At 40.0% G+C, this 18,738-nt stretch overlaps 1 protein-coding gene across 2 annotated transcripts in view; it reads right to left on the bottom strand.

Annotated features, from left to right (window-relative positions):
- The window catches only part of c1ql4b (complement component 1, q subcomponent-like 4b), a 16,394-nt gene extending 813 nt beyond the window's left edge, over positions 1 to 15,581 (bottom strand). The window contains exons 1-3 of one of the 2 annotated variants that reach the window (XM_068595192.1): positions 15,195 to 15,581; positions 13,284 to 14,384; positions 1 to 2,340 (exon numbers count right to left, since the gene is read on the bottom strand). The exon at positions 1 to 2,340 is cut by the window's left edge and continues 813 nt beyond it. In XM_068595192.1, coding sequence (XP_068451293.1) covers positions 2,161 to 2,340; positions 13,284 to 13,823 — 720 coding nt within the window. In that variant the 5' untranslated portion in view covers positions 13,824 to 14,384; positions 15,195 to 15,581 and the 3' untranslated portion in view covers positions 1 to 2,160. The remainder of the gene's footprint in view (positions 2,341 to 13,283; positions 14,385 to 15,194) is intronic. The other variant, XM_068595193.1, reaches the window with a different exon arrangement.
- Between the last annotated feature and the right edge of the window lie 3,157 nt (positions 15,582 to 18,738).

Below are 18,738 nucleotides of genomic sequence, written 5' to 3'. Positions count from 1 at the left end.
CCAAAATGAATGAACCTTGGTCTCCATTTTGGGGCTTTTTATTCACAGTAGTCACATTCAGTTACATACAAAGATTCACAATCAACGTCCTCAATTAGCATCTATATTTCATAATGTGGTCGTCAGATCACTGTTTGTATTAGCTTCTTTGTATCGCCTGGATTCAACACGTGTCTCATGCATACAAATGAAAAGGATAGTGTAAGGCACAGAAAACCTACAGGTATGGCAGTAAAACATCAACAACAGTCACCTGCATTTGAAAAACATCTTCACATGGGTTTATTCACAGTCAAATTAAAGGAAAGGTTTGACACTTTGTGAGATACGCTTATTAGTTTTCACGCAGAGAATTAGATGAAGAAAATCAATACTACTCTCTTATCTGTTCAGTAAATATGACGCTCCACCCAGCAGCCAGTTAGCTTAGCTTAGCTTGAAGGTTGGAAAAGGGGATCCAGCTGCTCTGTCCGACAACCTATTCGACCCACCTGATCTTTTTTTCTTTCTCACACAGAACCACCTAAGAAGCCGATGTTGGAAACTGGAGAAAAGGGCATGCGCTTTCACAAAAACATGGAGCAGTTGATCGGATGAACCATCTGTCAATCAAACTCTGATCAAAGCACGTCAGCAGAGAAGCAAAAACCAGAGAATTGAGAAAGGCGCCATTGTCATTCTTTGCTCTTGATTCAATAAATATTTTCCAATTTTGATCAATTTGATGCTATTGCAGCATCTACACTAACAGTTCAGAAGCTGCCATCGCTGTTTAGACAAACAGTGCTTTCTCTGTATTGTGTCACACACACACATACACACACACACACACACACACACACACACACACACACACACACACACACACACACACACGCACACACAGCATGCCCGAAGCTAGCACGAGCTCCTCACAGGACGTTGAGTGGTCCGTTTCTGGATTACCGGACTCAAACACATTACTTGAAGCCTGACAAGGTGGATTGTTTATGGGATATCTGATCTTGTGATAATTGCATGATCTGTATACATCACGAGTTTCCGTTCAAGATTAATCACCAGCGGCTAACCAAACATTTTTGTTTTTACAGTTAGTTTTTTGTACAAATCAAGTGAGCGTTAAAGGCTCTGGTAGGTAGATCTGATTACCTTTTCAACCGTGCCAGGCTATCAAATTCCCGCCCGTTTCCAATGTTGTGTTAGCGTAAAATCAAGCTGTCAGTATACTTCCTCGAAAGTACTTGTTCGCTTGAATTTCTTTCTGATCTAAATCTCTGCAAGAAAGCAAACAAGCATATATAGTAAATGATGAATGCCAGAAGTGAGTGTGACTGAACAGGCTGTGGAAAGAGCCTCATCTCATTAGCAGAACATGATGAGGCTCTGCCGTGAGCTGTGGCTCAGCGAAAATCTCAAAGCTTACCTCAGTATCGATATACCGTGTGTATTAAGGGACTGTTACCAACAACTTGACACTGCCTCCTTTACCAGGAGCTGGAGAATGTGCAAGTTAAACTAACCGCAACGTGATGCTTTCATGCTTTAACACAAGCAGAAGGGTAAACACACACATATGCTCGCACACGAGCACCAACACAAACATACAACACATTGGATTATGTTCATGGTGTTGGCTGTATTATCAGCTCCGATCAATATATTCATGACTTTTCTCATTTGGAAATCCATCTCACAGTGAAGGCGAGAGGCAGCATCCAAGTACACACACTTTGATGTACAGTCTACATTCAGAGATCAGTCCAGTCGATTTTAGACCGGCGGCTGAAATGGTCACCATGTCTCAGTGTAACAACTGATCGGAGAAGTTCAAATCTTGTGAGCACGCCTTTCTGTGTTGCCAATGTGAAATGTGTATCTGGTGTTTTAGTCACGCTTACACACACTGTACATGGCACAGAATAATGATTACATTAGTGTGTGTGTGAGAGGTAAATGTTAACTTGTAATATATACAATACTGTATTCATTTATACACAATTCCTCTACTTGTTAACTGTGGTCATGTAATTACATGTTTGTGTACGGAATGGCATCGAAATGACAAATCACAATAAGGAGGCATGGTGGTGTTAGATGAAGAAAGGAGAGGACACTTTTTGCTTGATTACAGAGAGAGAGTATATAAATGTGAGTATACTGTCAGTCAGGGTAGATAAGGAAGCCGGAGAAGGTGCTGTATTTGTTGGTGTTCCCGCCGTGGACTTTGCCCCCGTCCAGCTGAACGCACACTTCGTCCCCAACATCCAGGTGCAGGATAACACTGTTGGAGGCATAGTCGTAGTTCTGATCTGCATCTTGAGCGATTGCACTGGCTCTCACCTGCAATGGAGACAAAAACAAATACATGTTGTTCGTCTGCAAATATTTACATACATTAATTAATACCATCAAGGAAGTAATGCAACACAATGATAACTCTCCACTGACATTATGTGATTGTTTTAGGCTCAGCAGCTTTTTGAAGAGCACATTTACATTCAGTTAGAATCTCTGCATATTTGACAAAACTGCTACACCAGCAGAGAGAATAAGTTTGATAAAGGAGGGATGTGGAGCAGTGTTTAGAATTATACATTTGGGTTAATGTAATTTTTTTTATCAAACAACGTATTTTAAGAAACCGTCCTGAAAAGTGGCCCAAACTGAACAGCTGCTACTCTCATAATAAATAACTTTTATGCTCATATTGGATGAGCATTTTACATTCATCACTAAACTGATGGAAGGTGTTTTTGTTTATTATCAAACAATGTTTTAATATTATGTAATCCATTGATCTAAATGGTTTAATATGGATAATTCTAATAACACCAGCTGATGATGTAACAGGTTTACCTCTTTCATTTTATCACAGTATCCCAACCCAAACCAGTCTGCTCAAGTTATCAGGATGTAACCGATGCCATTTTATTTCCTGTTTCACTCTGTGATCTTGGTGTAATGTCATCAGTAGAGATGCCTTCCTGTCCACTGGGTAGATAGATGAGATGTGCAGTGATCTCTGGCCTAAAACCTCCATTTGAGAGTACATCCTTTCTTAGCTGCTATCAATTTTTCCAGAGGATTGTTGCTCTTACACCTGATCCACCTGTCGCAGAGAAGCTGCTGATGGGGATTGCAAGGATCGCATCAGGGAAGACCAGTTCAATTGTCAAGCAATTACTGCAAACACAATGAGCGTGCAGACACACACACACACACACACACACTGGCTGCTTCATGGACATTGTTTTTCTGCAGCTGAACTATAACAAATGCTAATCGATGCAATTAGGTAGTATCATCTCACAGGTATTCATCTTATTTGTCAAACACGTTAACAAACGTATATATTAAAATAGATTTACAAATATCAACAAAGAAACATATTGTAACATGGACAATATGCATCGACAAGGACAAAGGTTGTTGGACAACACTGTAGCCTTGAAATCACCAAACAATGTAATCAACAGCCCTATAACAGTTATAAGAGCTTGTCGTCATGAGCTTCATAAAACTGGCATTAATGTCTGCCATCCAGAAATTGCTTGTATTCAAAACCAACACAAAAGATACATTAGCTGGTGTGAAGACCACAGAACCTGGAGCCTGACACACTTTTTTAAAAGTAATATGGTCTAGAGAGTCATTCTTCACTCTTTTATCTACATCTGGACAGGTTTATGTGTGTGGTTGCTGATTAAACATGATGCTGGGTCTGCAGTGGTGCTAGCAGCCATTTCACAAGAAGTCGTTCCATCTGACGATTACTGTACATGTTTACATAGCAGTTAACATTAATACTAAACCGCTAAATGCAGATCATGCTCTTTTACATGTTGCTATTGAGGAGATGTTTCATTATGACCTGGATAAAGGCCTGCACCCGCAACAACCCACACAGTTGCTAAATGTAATGTCATGGTTCGAACTCAAAAAATTGTCTTTTCTTCATTTGAACATGGATAAAGAGATGTTTTTCTGGCACATAGGGCAGCATTTTCATTATTTAAGGGTTTCTGTTTTGTTCCAAGTATATTAATTGGGTAAGTAACCAACTATTCAAGCAGAAGATCCATTTAATAGTGGAAAATAAAGTACGCAACCACAAACATATTAATGAATGGAAATATGATACCCCCACTCCATCCTTGTCTGAGGCGGTGACTAGTCCATCATTTACACCAGTCATTAAGCTTCTCCAACTCTCTTGTCATTACTTGCACAAATCAAATAGGACTACACTACTCGTCTCTCCCCATCCTCCATCAATGATATGTTTTTTTCCACCCATTTCATCAATTCAACTCAATTTATTTCTCCATGCAACCATTTCTTCAATGTAGCGAAGGTGAACATTTTTATTCCCCTCCTCGAGACAGAAATGAATCGATACATTTCCTTTGTTTTAATTCAACTCACATCACATCATTAATTGTTGTCTCTCCCTCCACCTCACGCCCCTTCCATCTTCTCTCTTCCATTCGCTACACCATCGCTATCTCTTCATTCTGGACCCATCCATCCATCTTTTTGTGTCCTTACACTCCAATTAGATGCAGGTCACGCACACATTTTCTCTCCCCCGCCATGGCAGTGTTGGCGGGAGCAGCGACTAAGTGTGTCCCTGTCCGGTCTAAATCGGATTGATTAACGGCGGGCTGCTGTGGCATGTCTCCTGAGGGCCCCCCTTTTCTTCCTTCTTCCCCTCTTTCCCTCCTCCCCTCGCGGTATCCCTTACCCCTCTCTACCTCCAGATGTGTCAGGGAGGGCTCTACGCGGCTGCAGGCTACCGTAATTGGTAGTCAGAAAGCCATAGCAGCTCCATGCCTAATAGGTCCGACTCCTCAATAACTCCATACAATCACAATAAATGGGGCCACAGGATAGGCTACAGTGGTCAAATGGGCCCATGAAACACTAGCAGGAGGTCAGGATAACACACGCAGACACACACACTAACACACACAACATCCATCCATCGGGCTCTCTTGATAAGAGGCAGCTCTCTTTGTTTTTTTATAAATCTCAAGTGAACACCTGAGAAAAACTATACGCAGCATATGAGACATTTTGTTATTTTATACCGTTGGACTGTTTTACTCTGAAGGGACTGAACAGCTCCCCCGAGGAGACCTAATAGGGTTTAGGAGAAATATAACAGTAAAGAGATTCTGACATCTTGTACGTCCAACATCTGTCTACATGGTTGAGCGGCAGGATTCCCCTGACAGTATTTTCAGCTGAGTTAAAGGCTGCCAGGCTGCTGTAACTTCCTACAAATGCAGTATAAGAGTACAATTAAAGCTAGTCTACATCTCTGTATGTGTATGGACAACATTATTACAATCCCTCCTAATAAACTATGTGGTTAAACTACATGCTGCGCATTAAAATGACGGCTGGGTTCTGTCTTTATCCCCCATGTTCAAGAGTCATATGTACGTTGCAGCAGTGACATTCACACCACCTCGCTGAAATTCCTTTTAAACATGAACATCAGCTAATTATATTTGCCTGCCAAAAGGCCACAATGTTATTTGTGGCTTTTTGTGGTGGACTTCCTTATGAGACACGTCGGTTAACTTAGACTCGACTCCAGCAGACAGTGGAGATGCTGACATTTAATGTGTTATGTTCATGATTTATTCATGGTTGCATTTTCCTCCATATAGTGACCCAGCGGACAAGTTTACACATTTTATTTACATATTTTGAAGAGTGTGGCATTTTAAATATTATCACAGTCAACATCAATATCATTGCCACAGAGGGATGTGCGTTGATCCTGAATCAACAGTCATCTGAGTTGTAATCAATTAAACACAATGAAAAATAAGGTTAAACTAGTATTTGTTTATTTAAAAAATGTACAAAGAAAAGTAAATATGTGTGTAAATATTGCCTCACGTATTGTTCCGCAGTAAAATGTTTAGATACATAATGTGCTTTAGTTGTTTGTTTTTTATGCCACTCCCACTACATTTATCAGTTACAAACATTGTTCATATATATTATTGATTAAGATTAAATTACCTGTGATAAATAAAGTAAAACTTTAGCAGTTACAAGCATTCACACATCAGTAAAGAGGCTAATAATTAAATAGTAATACATAATTCACAGGAAGCATTTTTCTGTGCATACTTTAACTTTGATAAGTACACTGTGGTACACTTTAAATCTAAAAAAACAAATATTACTTTCTTTTTAAACCTGGAAATTGCCTTTAAAAAATAAACTAGGTAAATTGAATAATTATTCTAAGGTTGCAGGACAACTGTACAGACTTTAACTTTTTTTTTTTTACATTGTTGTATAAGTGCTTTTCTTTAAGGATCTAAATACTTCCTCCACCATTGTGGAATAAATTTTCTTGAACCGAGCCTGAGCTGGTGGCATTGCAGAGCTTTGTGACACTAAAACAAGCACAGATGTATCTGCAGGTTTCGGCTGTCAGCAACAATCACAGTGAAACCCTGTTTTCTTAAAGTGCGCAGGAGGCGCCGGGGCTTTGGAAACAACAAGAAGGAAAGGCAAATCAGGATTATTGTCAACAGCGGCGGAGATTGATAGCGACAAGGGAGTGAATTTCTGTCTGTTGGCTCAACGCTGTTCTGACTTGATCTGCTGCTGTTAGGGAGAAGGGAGACCCGTGGGACAATAGAGAAGATTACACTGCCTCCACTTTTCATTAGGAGGCAACATTAAATAGGGAGCGAGACTGAGAAAGCTGGAAGAGAGAAAGAGAAAGAGAGAGGAAATTGACAGAATAGAAATAATTCACAGACTCTACAAAATGCTCAATAAAATCTACATTTCAGATGTTAGTTTCTGATTTGTGTGACATGTTTAAGGGCTTTCATACTGCATTTCAAATGTATGTCACCAAAGATTTTCAGCATTTTTATGTGTATTGACTCAATATAAACATTTGTGTTCATAATGTTTACGTCTTAAATAAAAGAAATTATGAGAGGAGAGTGTGGAGAAAAGAAAGATACGTAGTAAAAAAAAAGAGACATGTGGATGAGGAAATACAGATAGATGAGCAGCTGCATCCACTTTTAACAGTCTAAGCACAGGATTCACAGGAAGCCAAAGTTAAGGGGGGCTTTGAGTGATGGGGAGGGAGCCTGTTGGATAACAAACTGATCAAGCATGCCTGCTTCAGAGGAGGGGGGGGCTGTCCATGTAGTGTGTTATTTTTTCAGTTTTGTTTTGTTTCACAGTGGTGCCTTGATCCTCTGGTAATAAAACTGACAGGATTCATTCACTGTGATGTACAGACCTCTCAGAGCGGAGCGAGGCGATTGAGACAGCGTCTCTTAAACTTACCTGAGGGACCTCTAAGGGTGAACTGGGAGATAGAAGAAGGGCAATTGAAATGGTCCTTTTTGTAAAAGCCACCGTGTTCTCTCTGCCTCCTCCCATATGTGCCAGACCGAGGTAGCCTGTTTCTATTATGCAGGTCCACGTGTAACACTTCTGCTGCACTGCAGACTCACACTAATTGGCATACTAAATGTTAATATTTTGCCATGACACTCAAGACCCAAGGTGTCAAGATGTTGATTAAAAAGTCTCTAATTGGCTCTAGACTGAAACCTTTGAGGGGAGAGGGGATGCCTTAATTGGATATGAATGGGTTCTGTAGATGGTCTACCTGCAGAGCACCAGCTAGATGCAAAGCCTCTGGTCTGAAGTTAAATTATAGTATTTCTTTGTGATATATTGTTTACTGTCTCTTCTCAATGCTGTGTGTTTAAAAAATGGTATGTGCACAGGGACACCAACAGCATGTAATTTAAAACCTGTTCACAGGGAAGAAGTTTATATTCCTCTAAGTTCTGAAATGGTAATCCAATATGCATTTTATCTTCATCCGTGTCAGATCTGCTACTATCAAACACTGCTGTCTATGAAAGAAACGAAATCCTGCTTCGATGATGAGGAGGAAATAGAGGTATAATGGGGAGGCAAAAGGAAAGCACAACAAAGACACGACAGAACACAGTAACAACCATCCAAGTCGTTTTAGTTGGCAGAATATAATGGCCTCAGCCATTATAACAGAAACATATAGTCAAATAATAGCTGTGTGCATGAAAATGCACATAAATATTTGTGTGTTCTCAGAAAAAAAAACAAGAAGAGAAAAGAAGGGAAAGCTGCAGGGTACATAAGAGGACCCATTCTGTTTACTCTTAAAGAAATGCTGTCTGAAGGGGTGGACTATTACCTTTTAATACAATATGTTACCCCATTATAATTGTGTCTGACACTAAAGCAATGTACCACACAGAAAATCTGTCTCGATTATTAATTATTTTCAGAACACACATAACTGTTAAACACTGCTCCCAAAAGGCAAAAAGAAAAAGTCCAATGACGTGCCACCTGAGGCCCATAGTGGCACCTTGACGTACTGCAATCAGCAGCTCTTCCCACAGAAGCCACATCACACCTACAGGAGGCGAGCCGCTCATTTCCTCTGATTGAGCCCACGCTTGTCATCACCACAAATTTTAAGTAATAATTTAAATTATATAATTAGCTCGGCTTGTTTTCTTATGTACTTTACACACATAACATGATCAGTTTCTGAATTGTCTTTGCTTGTAGCGCTAGAGCCAGTCCACACACAGCCAGTTATCTGCTAAATCCAAACCGCAGTTGACCTACACATACATTATTCTAACCTGGACTCCATTTTCAATTCATCTTTCCTTCTTACACCTCATATTGTTAACGCTGAGCCACTGTGTGGGGCTTAAACAAGGCACTGCTTTGTCCACCACTCCCCTCCGCCAGTATGTCAGCTCAGACCTGATCCCAGTGCCACATAATGATATGAGGTAAATGTGAAATGCTTCTACCACACGGATGTCATCAAAACTATAGTGTATGTGTGTGTGTGTGTGTTTGTGTGTGTGTGTGTGTGTGTGTGTGTGTGTGTGTGTGTGCGTGTGCGTGCGCGCAGGTACCATAGACCGACCAACTGACCAGCCCAGTTTCTCCTATATTGGACCAGCTATAAATATTCACAGTCCCTATCCATGCTCATCGTTGTAAAGGGCAAAGTACATATTGGTGGTGAATTATATATCCATTGAAAAGGTCAGATACTTCAACACCAATCTTTTGATGAGTTATGGAACACGATAAGTGAAGAGGATTCCTTGCATTGAGTGATTCATGTCTGCAAACTTGGTGCAAACTTGCACATCAGGTACACATTTCGTTATCCAACAGCTGCGTGAGTCTGATTTGTTTCATATATGTCAGTCATAGTTTTATCCCATCTCCTCAACTCCTCCCTTCACCAGAGGACAGAGGACACTCTCATGTTGCCTATTCTCTCATCCTCCTATGTCCACTCTCTTGTGAGTATCCATCCATCCCTCTGTCAGCCCACTTGTCTCCTGCCCGTCCCTGCAGTGATCTCTCCCCGGGATGTGTCTTATTCTCAGCTGCCTTTGACAAGACATTGATTAACACAAAGCATATCAGTCTGACAATTGTTATACACACACACACACACACACACACACACACACACACACACACACACACACACACACACACACACACACACACACACACACACACACACACACACACACACACACACACACACATACGCTTAGGCTGGGAAGCACACTATCAACTGCCAAGCTGAGTTTTAAAGGAATAGTTTGACATTTTGGGAAACATGCTTATTTCACTTTTAATGTTTCTCTCTGGTAAATATGTAGGCTGTGATTGCTTAGCTTAGCATAGCTTATCTTATTTTAGCTTAGTTTATACATAACTCCAATGTCAAAGGTAAATAGTCATCTTTACACTTTGGTTTTTGTACAAAAAACTAGCAAACAAGATATAATGTGGTTTTGTGTTGGACAGTAATGCAAAAAGCATGTTTCTAAATTGTGTTTAATTTAATTTAAACAAATTAGCTGTTAATAAAAACCTCAAAAACATAAGGCAGGTGCTAACCAAAATATTACATTTTTGGTTTCGACGTGTGACAATATGAAGTCTGAGATGTGGGTGTGGGCGCTTTTGCAGATGTTTAAAGTCACTGTTAAAGGAGATATGCTATAACAAAAGTATGACTTAATGAGTAATGTAACTAATTACTTTTACAATTGAGTTTTTTTTTTAACTTTAGTTATTATTTTGTTTACATTTTTTGCATCTCTGTAACAAACTTTTTCAGTTATTCTCAAGATTTTCCTCATTGACCTAGCTGGTCCCCAAGAGCACTTGTCTATTCACAGAAAAAACATCAGGTGCAATGAAATTGTGAGCTCAAGATCAGCACTGAATTGGGTTAAATAATTTAGTTGATGGAAAAGATAATTAATGGGGAAGGAGTCAATAGCCAGTGCGGATGGTAAAAGTGTGTGTGCGTGTGTGTGTGTGTGTGTGTGTGTGTGTGTGTGTGTGTGTGTGTGTGTGTGTGTGTGTGTGTGTGTGTGTGTGTGTGTGTGTGTGTGTGTAAAAGGAGGGGCACAGGTGGACGGGAGAAGATCTCATCTAAAAGCTATGAAAGATTTATCAGCAAGTGAAGACAGGAATGACAATGTCTGTGAAGGCACGCAACAAACCAAGTCCTCCAATTATAGCTGGCATTTAACTGTCTGTCCTCTTTACTCTGCACTTCATGCCCATCCCGTCAAATCAATGAAATAGGGAATAACTGTTTTTATGGACTTGATAAGGCACTAGAAAGAGCCATAATACAATGATGTGAATGTGAACCAAATATTTGATGTGAACCAAATATGAGAATATGTCATTTTACTATTCAACCCTAGCTGTTTGCTCATACGGTATGTTAATTTGCAGAATATTTAAAGAATATACAATATTCCAGTTAAATCTGGTGAGCCCATTGGTCAAAGAACGTGCAATTTATTTTGATCCAGATTTAGGAATTTAAAAATAAATGTATATCATTGCAAAGTAAAACATCTTGAGCATTTTTCTTGTTTTCTCATGAACTCATTTAGAGGTAAGAAGCTAGCATTTCTGTTTGATTTGTTGTGACAAATTTGTTGTAACATTTTTCACATTCTCTTTTTCCAGCTTTTTAAATGTACAGTAAGCATTCGTTGAGTTGCTGTGTATTGCAAGATTATGAATTTTATAGAAAAAAAGCAACTAAAAGACGTCACTTTGGACTCTGGCAGATGGTGATCTGCATTGTCCACAATCTCTAAAAATGTTCCTCAAACAAAAAGAGGAATCAGGAATAACTGTTACCAGCCATAATTTCATAGATCTAGATCCAGATCTGCAAAAACATTTTCATTTATATCATGAAAATTCATGTGCCAGTTATGTGGGTAAAATATAAAAACTAAATGCGCTTGCTGTTTTGCAATGTAAAAACAATATATATTCTGGATTCGACACCAACAATTATTAATGGCCCATAACCTAATTTTAACTAAATTTTACTGAAACGTCTTTTTGAGATTTTTGAGATATCATGATAGCTAACAAACAAATTGAACAGAAGGGCACACTCCAGAGGGTGAAGCTGCAGTAAACCACAACAACAACCCAGGGTTTCCCAGTAGCAGGCACCACCATGTTGCATTGTTGAGTTGTAAGAAATGGTGGGAAAGCCAACAAGGCTTTCAACAAGGCTGCATGTCCATGTTGCTGCAACCGAGGCTCCCGACTGATCCAAGGTGACAAGAACCAGCAGACAAGGGCGTGTGTCTGGCTGCAGCTTTTTTGTTGTTCATTGTCCAAGCTGTGGACAATAAAACCCTTAACGTGTAAAGGTTTCATGTGAATTTTGCATGTTCACATAACTTGAAAGTGGGCAGTGTTTATGTGGAAAGTTTCAAAGCAAACTGTTTAACTGTCCCCTGTTGAATTCTCACTGGCCCACTCACTGTACCTGAAGTATTCTAAGACGTAAAAGAAAAATCAGCGAACAGCAGCCCAGCGGGTTAGCTCAGTAGCTAATTGCTGTTGGTTCATGTACCGTGTAAATTATGTAAAAAAAGATTGTTGTACCTTGTTACACTGACTTGTAACAATGCAAAGCATGTTCCTTCTCTGGTAATCCCCGGGACGTCACTCTTCTGTTCTGCAGCACACATGTCAGAATCAGGGCTCCTCAACAGGGTGAGGGCTTAGCGCTTCAAGCTTGTCACGGATCTCCAGATGGAAGCATTCAAGGCTTTGTGCCAGGCGTTTCTACTTGTTTATTTATTAGTGTTAAAGTCAGAGTTCCTCAGAGGACAGTAGCCAGCTGTTGCATGTTGGCTTTGTTCCACTGAGACGTGGAAGATTGTTATCCTCTTGATCGCTTGGCTGTCACTCTCTCTCTCTCTCTCTCTCTCTCTCTCTCTCTCTCTCTCTCTCTCTCTCTCTCTCTCTCTCTCTCTCTCTCTCTCTCTCTCTCTCTCCTCCCTTTTTAGCATCTCACTGAACTCACTGACTCTTTTTTTTCCTCCAAACTTTTAAATTCAACAGACAGTTGATAGATCTTTGCTACAAAAGAGTTGAGATCGTTTAATGTAAATTTTTCTCAATTAAAACACATTTTTTATTCTTTTTGATATGTTTTGTGGGAACTTTCCTTTAAATTGTTCTTTGTCTGAAACATCCAAATATGTATGATATCGGATGATATGTACCTGAGCTCTCAAAGCTCAGACATAAAATGTTTTTAACAGGGTAAATAAGATTTTCTCATTAAACTATTTCACAAGGGGAGGTTCAATCTCCAGGTCCTCCTTTCTACATTGATAAGTGTTCTTGAGCTTTCCGGCAGTCTACGACTATAATGCGTGTGATGGTTTGAAAGCAGAGGTCAAATGAAAGAATACATGTGTGTGTTGATTGAAAGGAAGTTTTTCACAAGATTAATGTTCTTTGTCCAAGGCGTTCAAATAAAAAAAGATAACATGTAGTTGTCTCAGATTAAAAAACTGTTTTATTTGTGTCACTTTTGTGTTTCATAATAATATACTGTACATACATATAAGTATACATATACTATATGTGTCATCCCTCCATTATAAAAGAGTTGCTTTTATTGTGCTGTTGTTGCTGGTACAGGTGATACTTAATCCCTCTGTGCACGTCTGTCAAGGTTTTACATCATTTTGTTTGGTTAAAGTCTGCAGACTGAAAGTTTGTCTCAAAAGGTGGGCCTTTCAGATCACAATATCAGAGAGACACTTCACACTCACACACACACACACACACACACACACACACACACACACAAACGTCTCACAAACACTCACCTGTCCGTTCTTCTTCAGGTCAGCCCACATGCTCGTCCCATCGCCTCCTCTCATCAGGACGTGGTAGGTGAAGTAGTAGATGCCAGGCAGAGGGCAAGTGAATTTGCCGGTGCTTGGTTCGTAGTAGTTCCCTACGTTGGTCACAACATCATCAAACTTGAGTATTTCACTCCCTTCGTGTTGTTTCCGGAGGCCTGCGTAGAAGGCGATTTTGGGACTGTAGAAGGATGGGCCGTAGCCTCCGGGTCCAGGCCCAGGTGGACCGGGTGGGCCAGGCTTTCCGGGCTCTCCGGTGGGGCCTTTAGGACCTTGAGGACCGGGAAGTCCAGGTGTCCCTTTGAACCCCTGTTTCCCCCTGCGGTTTGAGAAGTCTGGGGGCTGAGGGGAGACGGCTGTCAGCTCTCCCTGTGGGGGGGTGAAAGTGTCACACACCATCTTGCAGCTCCCAAGCATCTCATAGTGCGTTCCCCCTGCTCCGGACCCTCCCCCTTTGGTGGTGTGGACCAATAGGGGAATGGCCACCAGCAGGACCAAGACCATGGCCACGCCGACTCCAGCCCCGATGACACGTTTCTTGCGGCTAAGCCGGGAGGCGGCCAGCGTGAGGAAGTCCTCCTCCCCCTTCGCTGGAATGGTTGTGCCGGCCAGACTGAAGGCTGAAGAGAGTAACTACTGTGTTGAGAAGGTGGAGGAGGGAGATGTGTGATTGTCCAGGACAGAGATGGGAAATAGGACACTATTCTAGGATTGGGACAGACAAGTCTCAGATGGGAGAAAATCAGAAGTCAGGGGGAGAATGACAAATAGTTTCTTTCCATTTCTTGGTATTGAGAATATTTGTTTTGTATCCTTCTTTTTTCAGTTTCTTCTGGTTCACAATGTCAGAGGGCTACATTAATTTGTAAAACAAAAACAACTGAAAAATTGTTGAATATTTCTTTCAAAATAAACATCACCGTTGAGATGTTGATTTTACTGCAACTGCCTTTTTTAAAATCCAGGTCTTGTGGAGGCTCGGATGAGAAGATGTCAGGTGGGGTCTACAGTATTCCCACTGGAGTTCATCTCACCCACCACATATAGGGAGGGCGCTTTGCTTGTCTGTCGAGGAATGACAAGAGAAGAACGAGGAAACTGCTAAATCTCTGCTCTTTTCTTATGTTGTTGTATGAGCCTGGATTAGATTTATCTCATCAGTCTACGCCTCCATTCAAAGTAGCTACAGATTTGTTACAAGTCATAAAAAGGCAAACGCTGAGGAAAGGGAAGGCCAAATTGCATTGAGTGTGGAAACTTGTTTTAAAGGCAGCTTCGATGAAGCAGGGAACATTTTATCACTGAATCTATAAGTAAAAGAACACACACACACACACACACACACACACACACACACACACACACACACACACACACACTCATATAATTATATATGCACTAACAAAACCAAACCTCTTTGCTAACACATATATGTAAGAAAATATAAGAAACATTTACCAAATAAAACACTTAATTTTGTAATTAATGACTATCTAAATTCATTTTCAGCAATTTAAAAAAAACATGAAAAATGTACTACAGGACACGGAGAGTTCATAAAGCTTTACTGAGTATTTCATTTGAATATTTGCTATTAGTGATAACAAAAAAAAGAAAGAAAAAGAAAAGAAAGACATAGGATACCTCAGTAATCTCGTAATCAAACGATGGGGTCTCAGCTACACGTTATTATTGCAGGCCTATACATTCATTATGGCAACTCGACTTTCACAGAAACACATAATCAAATGTTGGCTATATTTTCCTTTTATTTAATAAAAAATAGTCCTTATGAATTTGACTAATCAATTTAATCAGAACAAGAGGAAATAAGGATATCACCAGCAAACTTTTATCAAACTAAAATCAGCTTACCTAGTTCTTTCTTTCCTTCGTGATTCTCAGTGTTGTTTTCCTGCTGCGGGTTCAGATGGAAACGCCGCAAGAAAACTGATCCAGGACACCGGGACGAAATCCTTCCGACACGGAGCGCGTTCACTGTCGCATCGGGTGAAGTTGCGCCGCGCTGCAAACTCAAAGTCACACTAATATTTAAACTTGCTGCACCTCTTCCAGGACTCCTGCATGGCGGCCGGAGCGCACCGTCCACAATACGCAGCGCAGCGCTCGCGTGCAATCTGAGCAGACACGGAGTGAATAAAAAAAATAAAATAACAATGATGAGGCTACGATTCAAAGTCGCGTGGCGCTCTTTGAAATAAAATCACATATTTAGACGAGTTACTTTTACAGACTTTCGCCCTTCAGAAATCCCGCTGCAGAGCAACTTAATTTGCAGAGCAACAGTTCACTCACTTGTTGTATTTTCCGTCCTGCGTCTCTCCTCCCAGCATCTGCCTACGACTGCTCCCCCGCCCTCTCTCGGTTACACGCACGCACGCACGCACGTACTCACGCACGCACACACACACACGCTCACACAGACACACACACGCACACACACTCACACACGCGGAGATCCACCCTCCCATCCTGAATGTGACCTTTTCACAAATCAAAATGACCACATCTGTTTAATAGTTTAATCAAACGTTGTCGGTTTTCGTACTGAATATTTATTTGCACCAGTTAAAACTCCAAACAGCTAATATAATAATACAATATAGTGTCAGAGTTTGACATTACACCTGTCAATTACTGTATAAATTGATCATTTTTAAGTTGTATTCCTGTCATATTTGTATAGTATATGTTGGAATTGGCCATGATCCAGACAGCCATCCGCACACACTGTAAGTAACTGTATTACAGCCTTATGGCTCAATACAGATTTTTTAAGTGCAGCTTCTTGTGGAGCTATGTTTGGCTGAACAGCAGGTGTTGCAGACTGAAGTGTGACTACAAAAAGTGGGCTACAGATGTGAGACTGACACTCATCAGGAAGGATGTTGAAGGGAAAAGGATAAGGTGAAAGGAGAAGAGTGGTGTTCTGGGGTTGTTGTCAATGTCTGTGTTTCTGTAGCTTTCAGACCTCGTTAGAGATGAAAGATGTATTGCTGTTGACAACCCTCTCTCCTCCTCCTCCTCCTCTTGGTCTTCTTCTATTGCTTTCTCTCACACTCTCTCTCTCTGTTTGACTTTACATTAATAGCATTTATCAAGTAATTAAATTTCAAATCGGACATTGATTTTTGATGTTTTGAAGTGCTAATGAATTGTTATAGAGCAGGGGTTCCTCTGAAATGTGTCTTTAACGTGTGACTTACTGTTGCAACACACTTACTTGTATCATAAACGCACACTTGCATATCTGTCCTGAAATGCAGTATTTTGCTCACATTTTCACAAGACATAATGGTCCGAGGGCATTTATTCACAGGGCAGTAAACCAATTTAGCCCCCCCCCCCCCCTCCCGTCCCCTCCCGTCCCCAGAACAAGTGCTTACATGTCAGTCCTGCTCCTTATTCATTCATCTCCCAACTTTACTGAGCAGAAGAGTGAAGCAGATATTGAATATGGATCAATAGATCACTCCCCAGAATGCATACTGTCAGCCGACTGAGCCCTCAGGCAGATGCCAAGCCTCTGGTCACATTTGCATTTGGAGAAATAAAATTACTATTGGTTGTCAGAAAGCAGGAAGCTGTGTGGTTTCTACATTTTACAACATTGGCAAATCCCAGATAGAAGCAAAAGAATTGTCTATATTGATGAATATGTGCTTTTACAATATACTTAGTGCATGTACATGTACTGTATTGCTTGCTGCCATCCATTGCATGTCTGCTGTGCTTCTTTGTGTGCCTTTATGGCTTGTGTGTGAGTGCCTATATGCATACATATGTGCCACATACACATATGATTTACATGTGAGCTCTGACACATAGGTGGGACACTGAGAGGCTCCCTGCATTTAAATTATTATTGCCAAGAAGGGAGAACAATTTAGAGAGAATGAGGTTTTTAGTACCCTATGAAATATTAACTAAGCTGATGAATATATCAGCTGTGAAGCGATAATGTCTGTCTCTGACTCTGTTTCCTCGTGATGTATGATACCATGTTCTTGTCTGTAATATATCATCCTCTTCTGTGTTTGATTAAAGCTCAGGTTTACAGGAAAAAAGAGTTTGATCTTTTTATTTGATTTGTACAATACTGAATTTAATTTGAAAAAATATTACTTCATAATTGGTTGTTTTTAGAAATCTCCGTTGCATCTCCATCCATGTCTCTGATGACTCTGATATCTATTTTCTGACCTTCAGGTAGCTATGTGCTAGAGGTTTGATTAATATTAAGGCTTTCCAGTAACAACATAAATCCGGAGGGTTACAGAGTTAAGGCTTAGTTGGGACATGGATGCTTTTGCTAACACAAAGGTCAGCTGACTTAAGCCTGTCAATGAGCCAGAGCAGGAAAAAAACTGAGAATTGAGTAAAAGTGTTTATTTTTGTTTTTAGTCTGTATGTTAAATAACAGGAGTGCCCTTAGAGTCAAGTATAGAAAAAGAAAAATGTTGTTTAAGCATATATATATATATATATATATATATATATATATATATATATATATATATATATATATATATATATATATATATATATATATATATATATATATATATATATATACAGTGTACACACACACACACACACACACACACACATTTTTTGAGCATATCGGATCAAATACAGACAATTTGTGGAAAAAAAATCCAATTCATATGTTTCTACATGTTTACATTATATGCTCATGCGTATAAACAGATAATTACATTTCTGATTTCATACTCTTCTGAGTTTATGTTTCATTACATTTTCCTTATTTCAATCTTCAAGAACTAAGAGAAATAATTTATCAAATTATAGACAGATATACATACATACATACATACATACATACATACATACATACATACATACATACATACATACATACATACATACATACATACATACATACATACAATTCACAGCACACAAATTGTTGTTGCTGCATCACACGGTCTTCAGAAGATTTTCCGTTATGATCAATATCCACATTGGTGGAACAAAAACGGGTCAATGCATAATTTTGACCATTAAATTGTTCATCACAATTATGCATAATGTAAGCATAATACATCTTCTGTTTCATAACAGCACTCCTGGAGCTGAGGAGAGTTACGTGCTTGCTGAAGCTTCCCAACACGGCAGTTTGAACTCAGGTCTCTGCAGGCCAGTAGGCTACAGTGTTACTGGATTTATGGTCATTAAAAACAGCTTCCACATGTTGGAATGAGTCATTCCCACATATCAACTCTGGTTTTCCAGAGAGCAACATGATAACATAGATAAGGTTCGATATATGTGATTTATCAGCGGGACAGTCGCTCTCTTTGCTTAGAACAATCAGTAAAACCAATCAGGACATGAGCAGAGAGTCAGCATGTGAGCAAAGAGGTAACCATGGTAT

Source organism: Clinocottus analis, unplaced genomic scaffold (genome assembly GCF_023055335.1).
Source record: "Clinocottus analis isolate CAN_PGR_092001 unplaced genomic scaffold, fCliAna1.0.p SCAF_3, whole genome shotgun sequence".
NCBI classification, from domain to species: domain Eukaryota; kingdom Metazoa; phylum Chordata; class Actinopteri; order Perciformes; family Cottidae; genus Clinocottus; species Clinocottus analis.
Note: the sequence above shows the minus strand (reverse complement) of the source record. Positions and strands in the feature narration are given on the sequence as shown.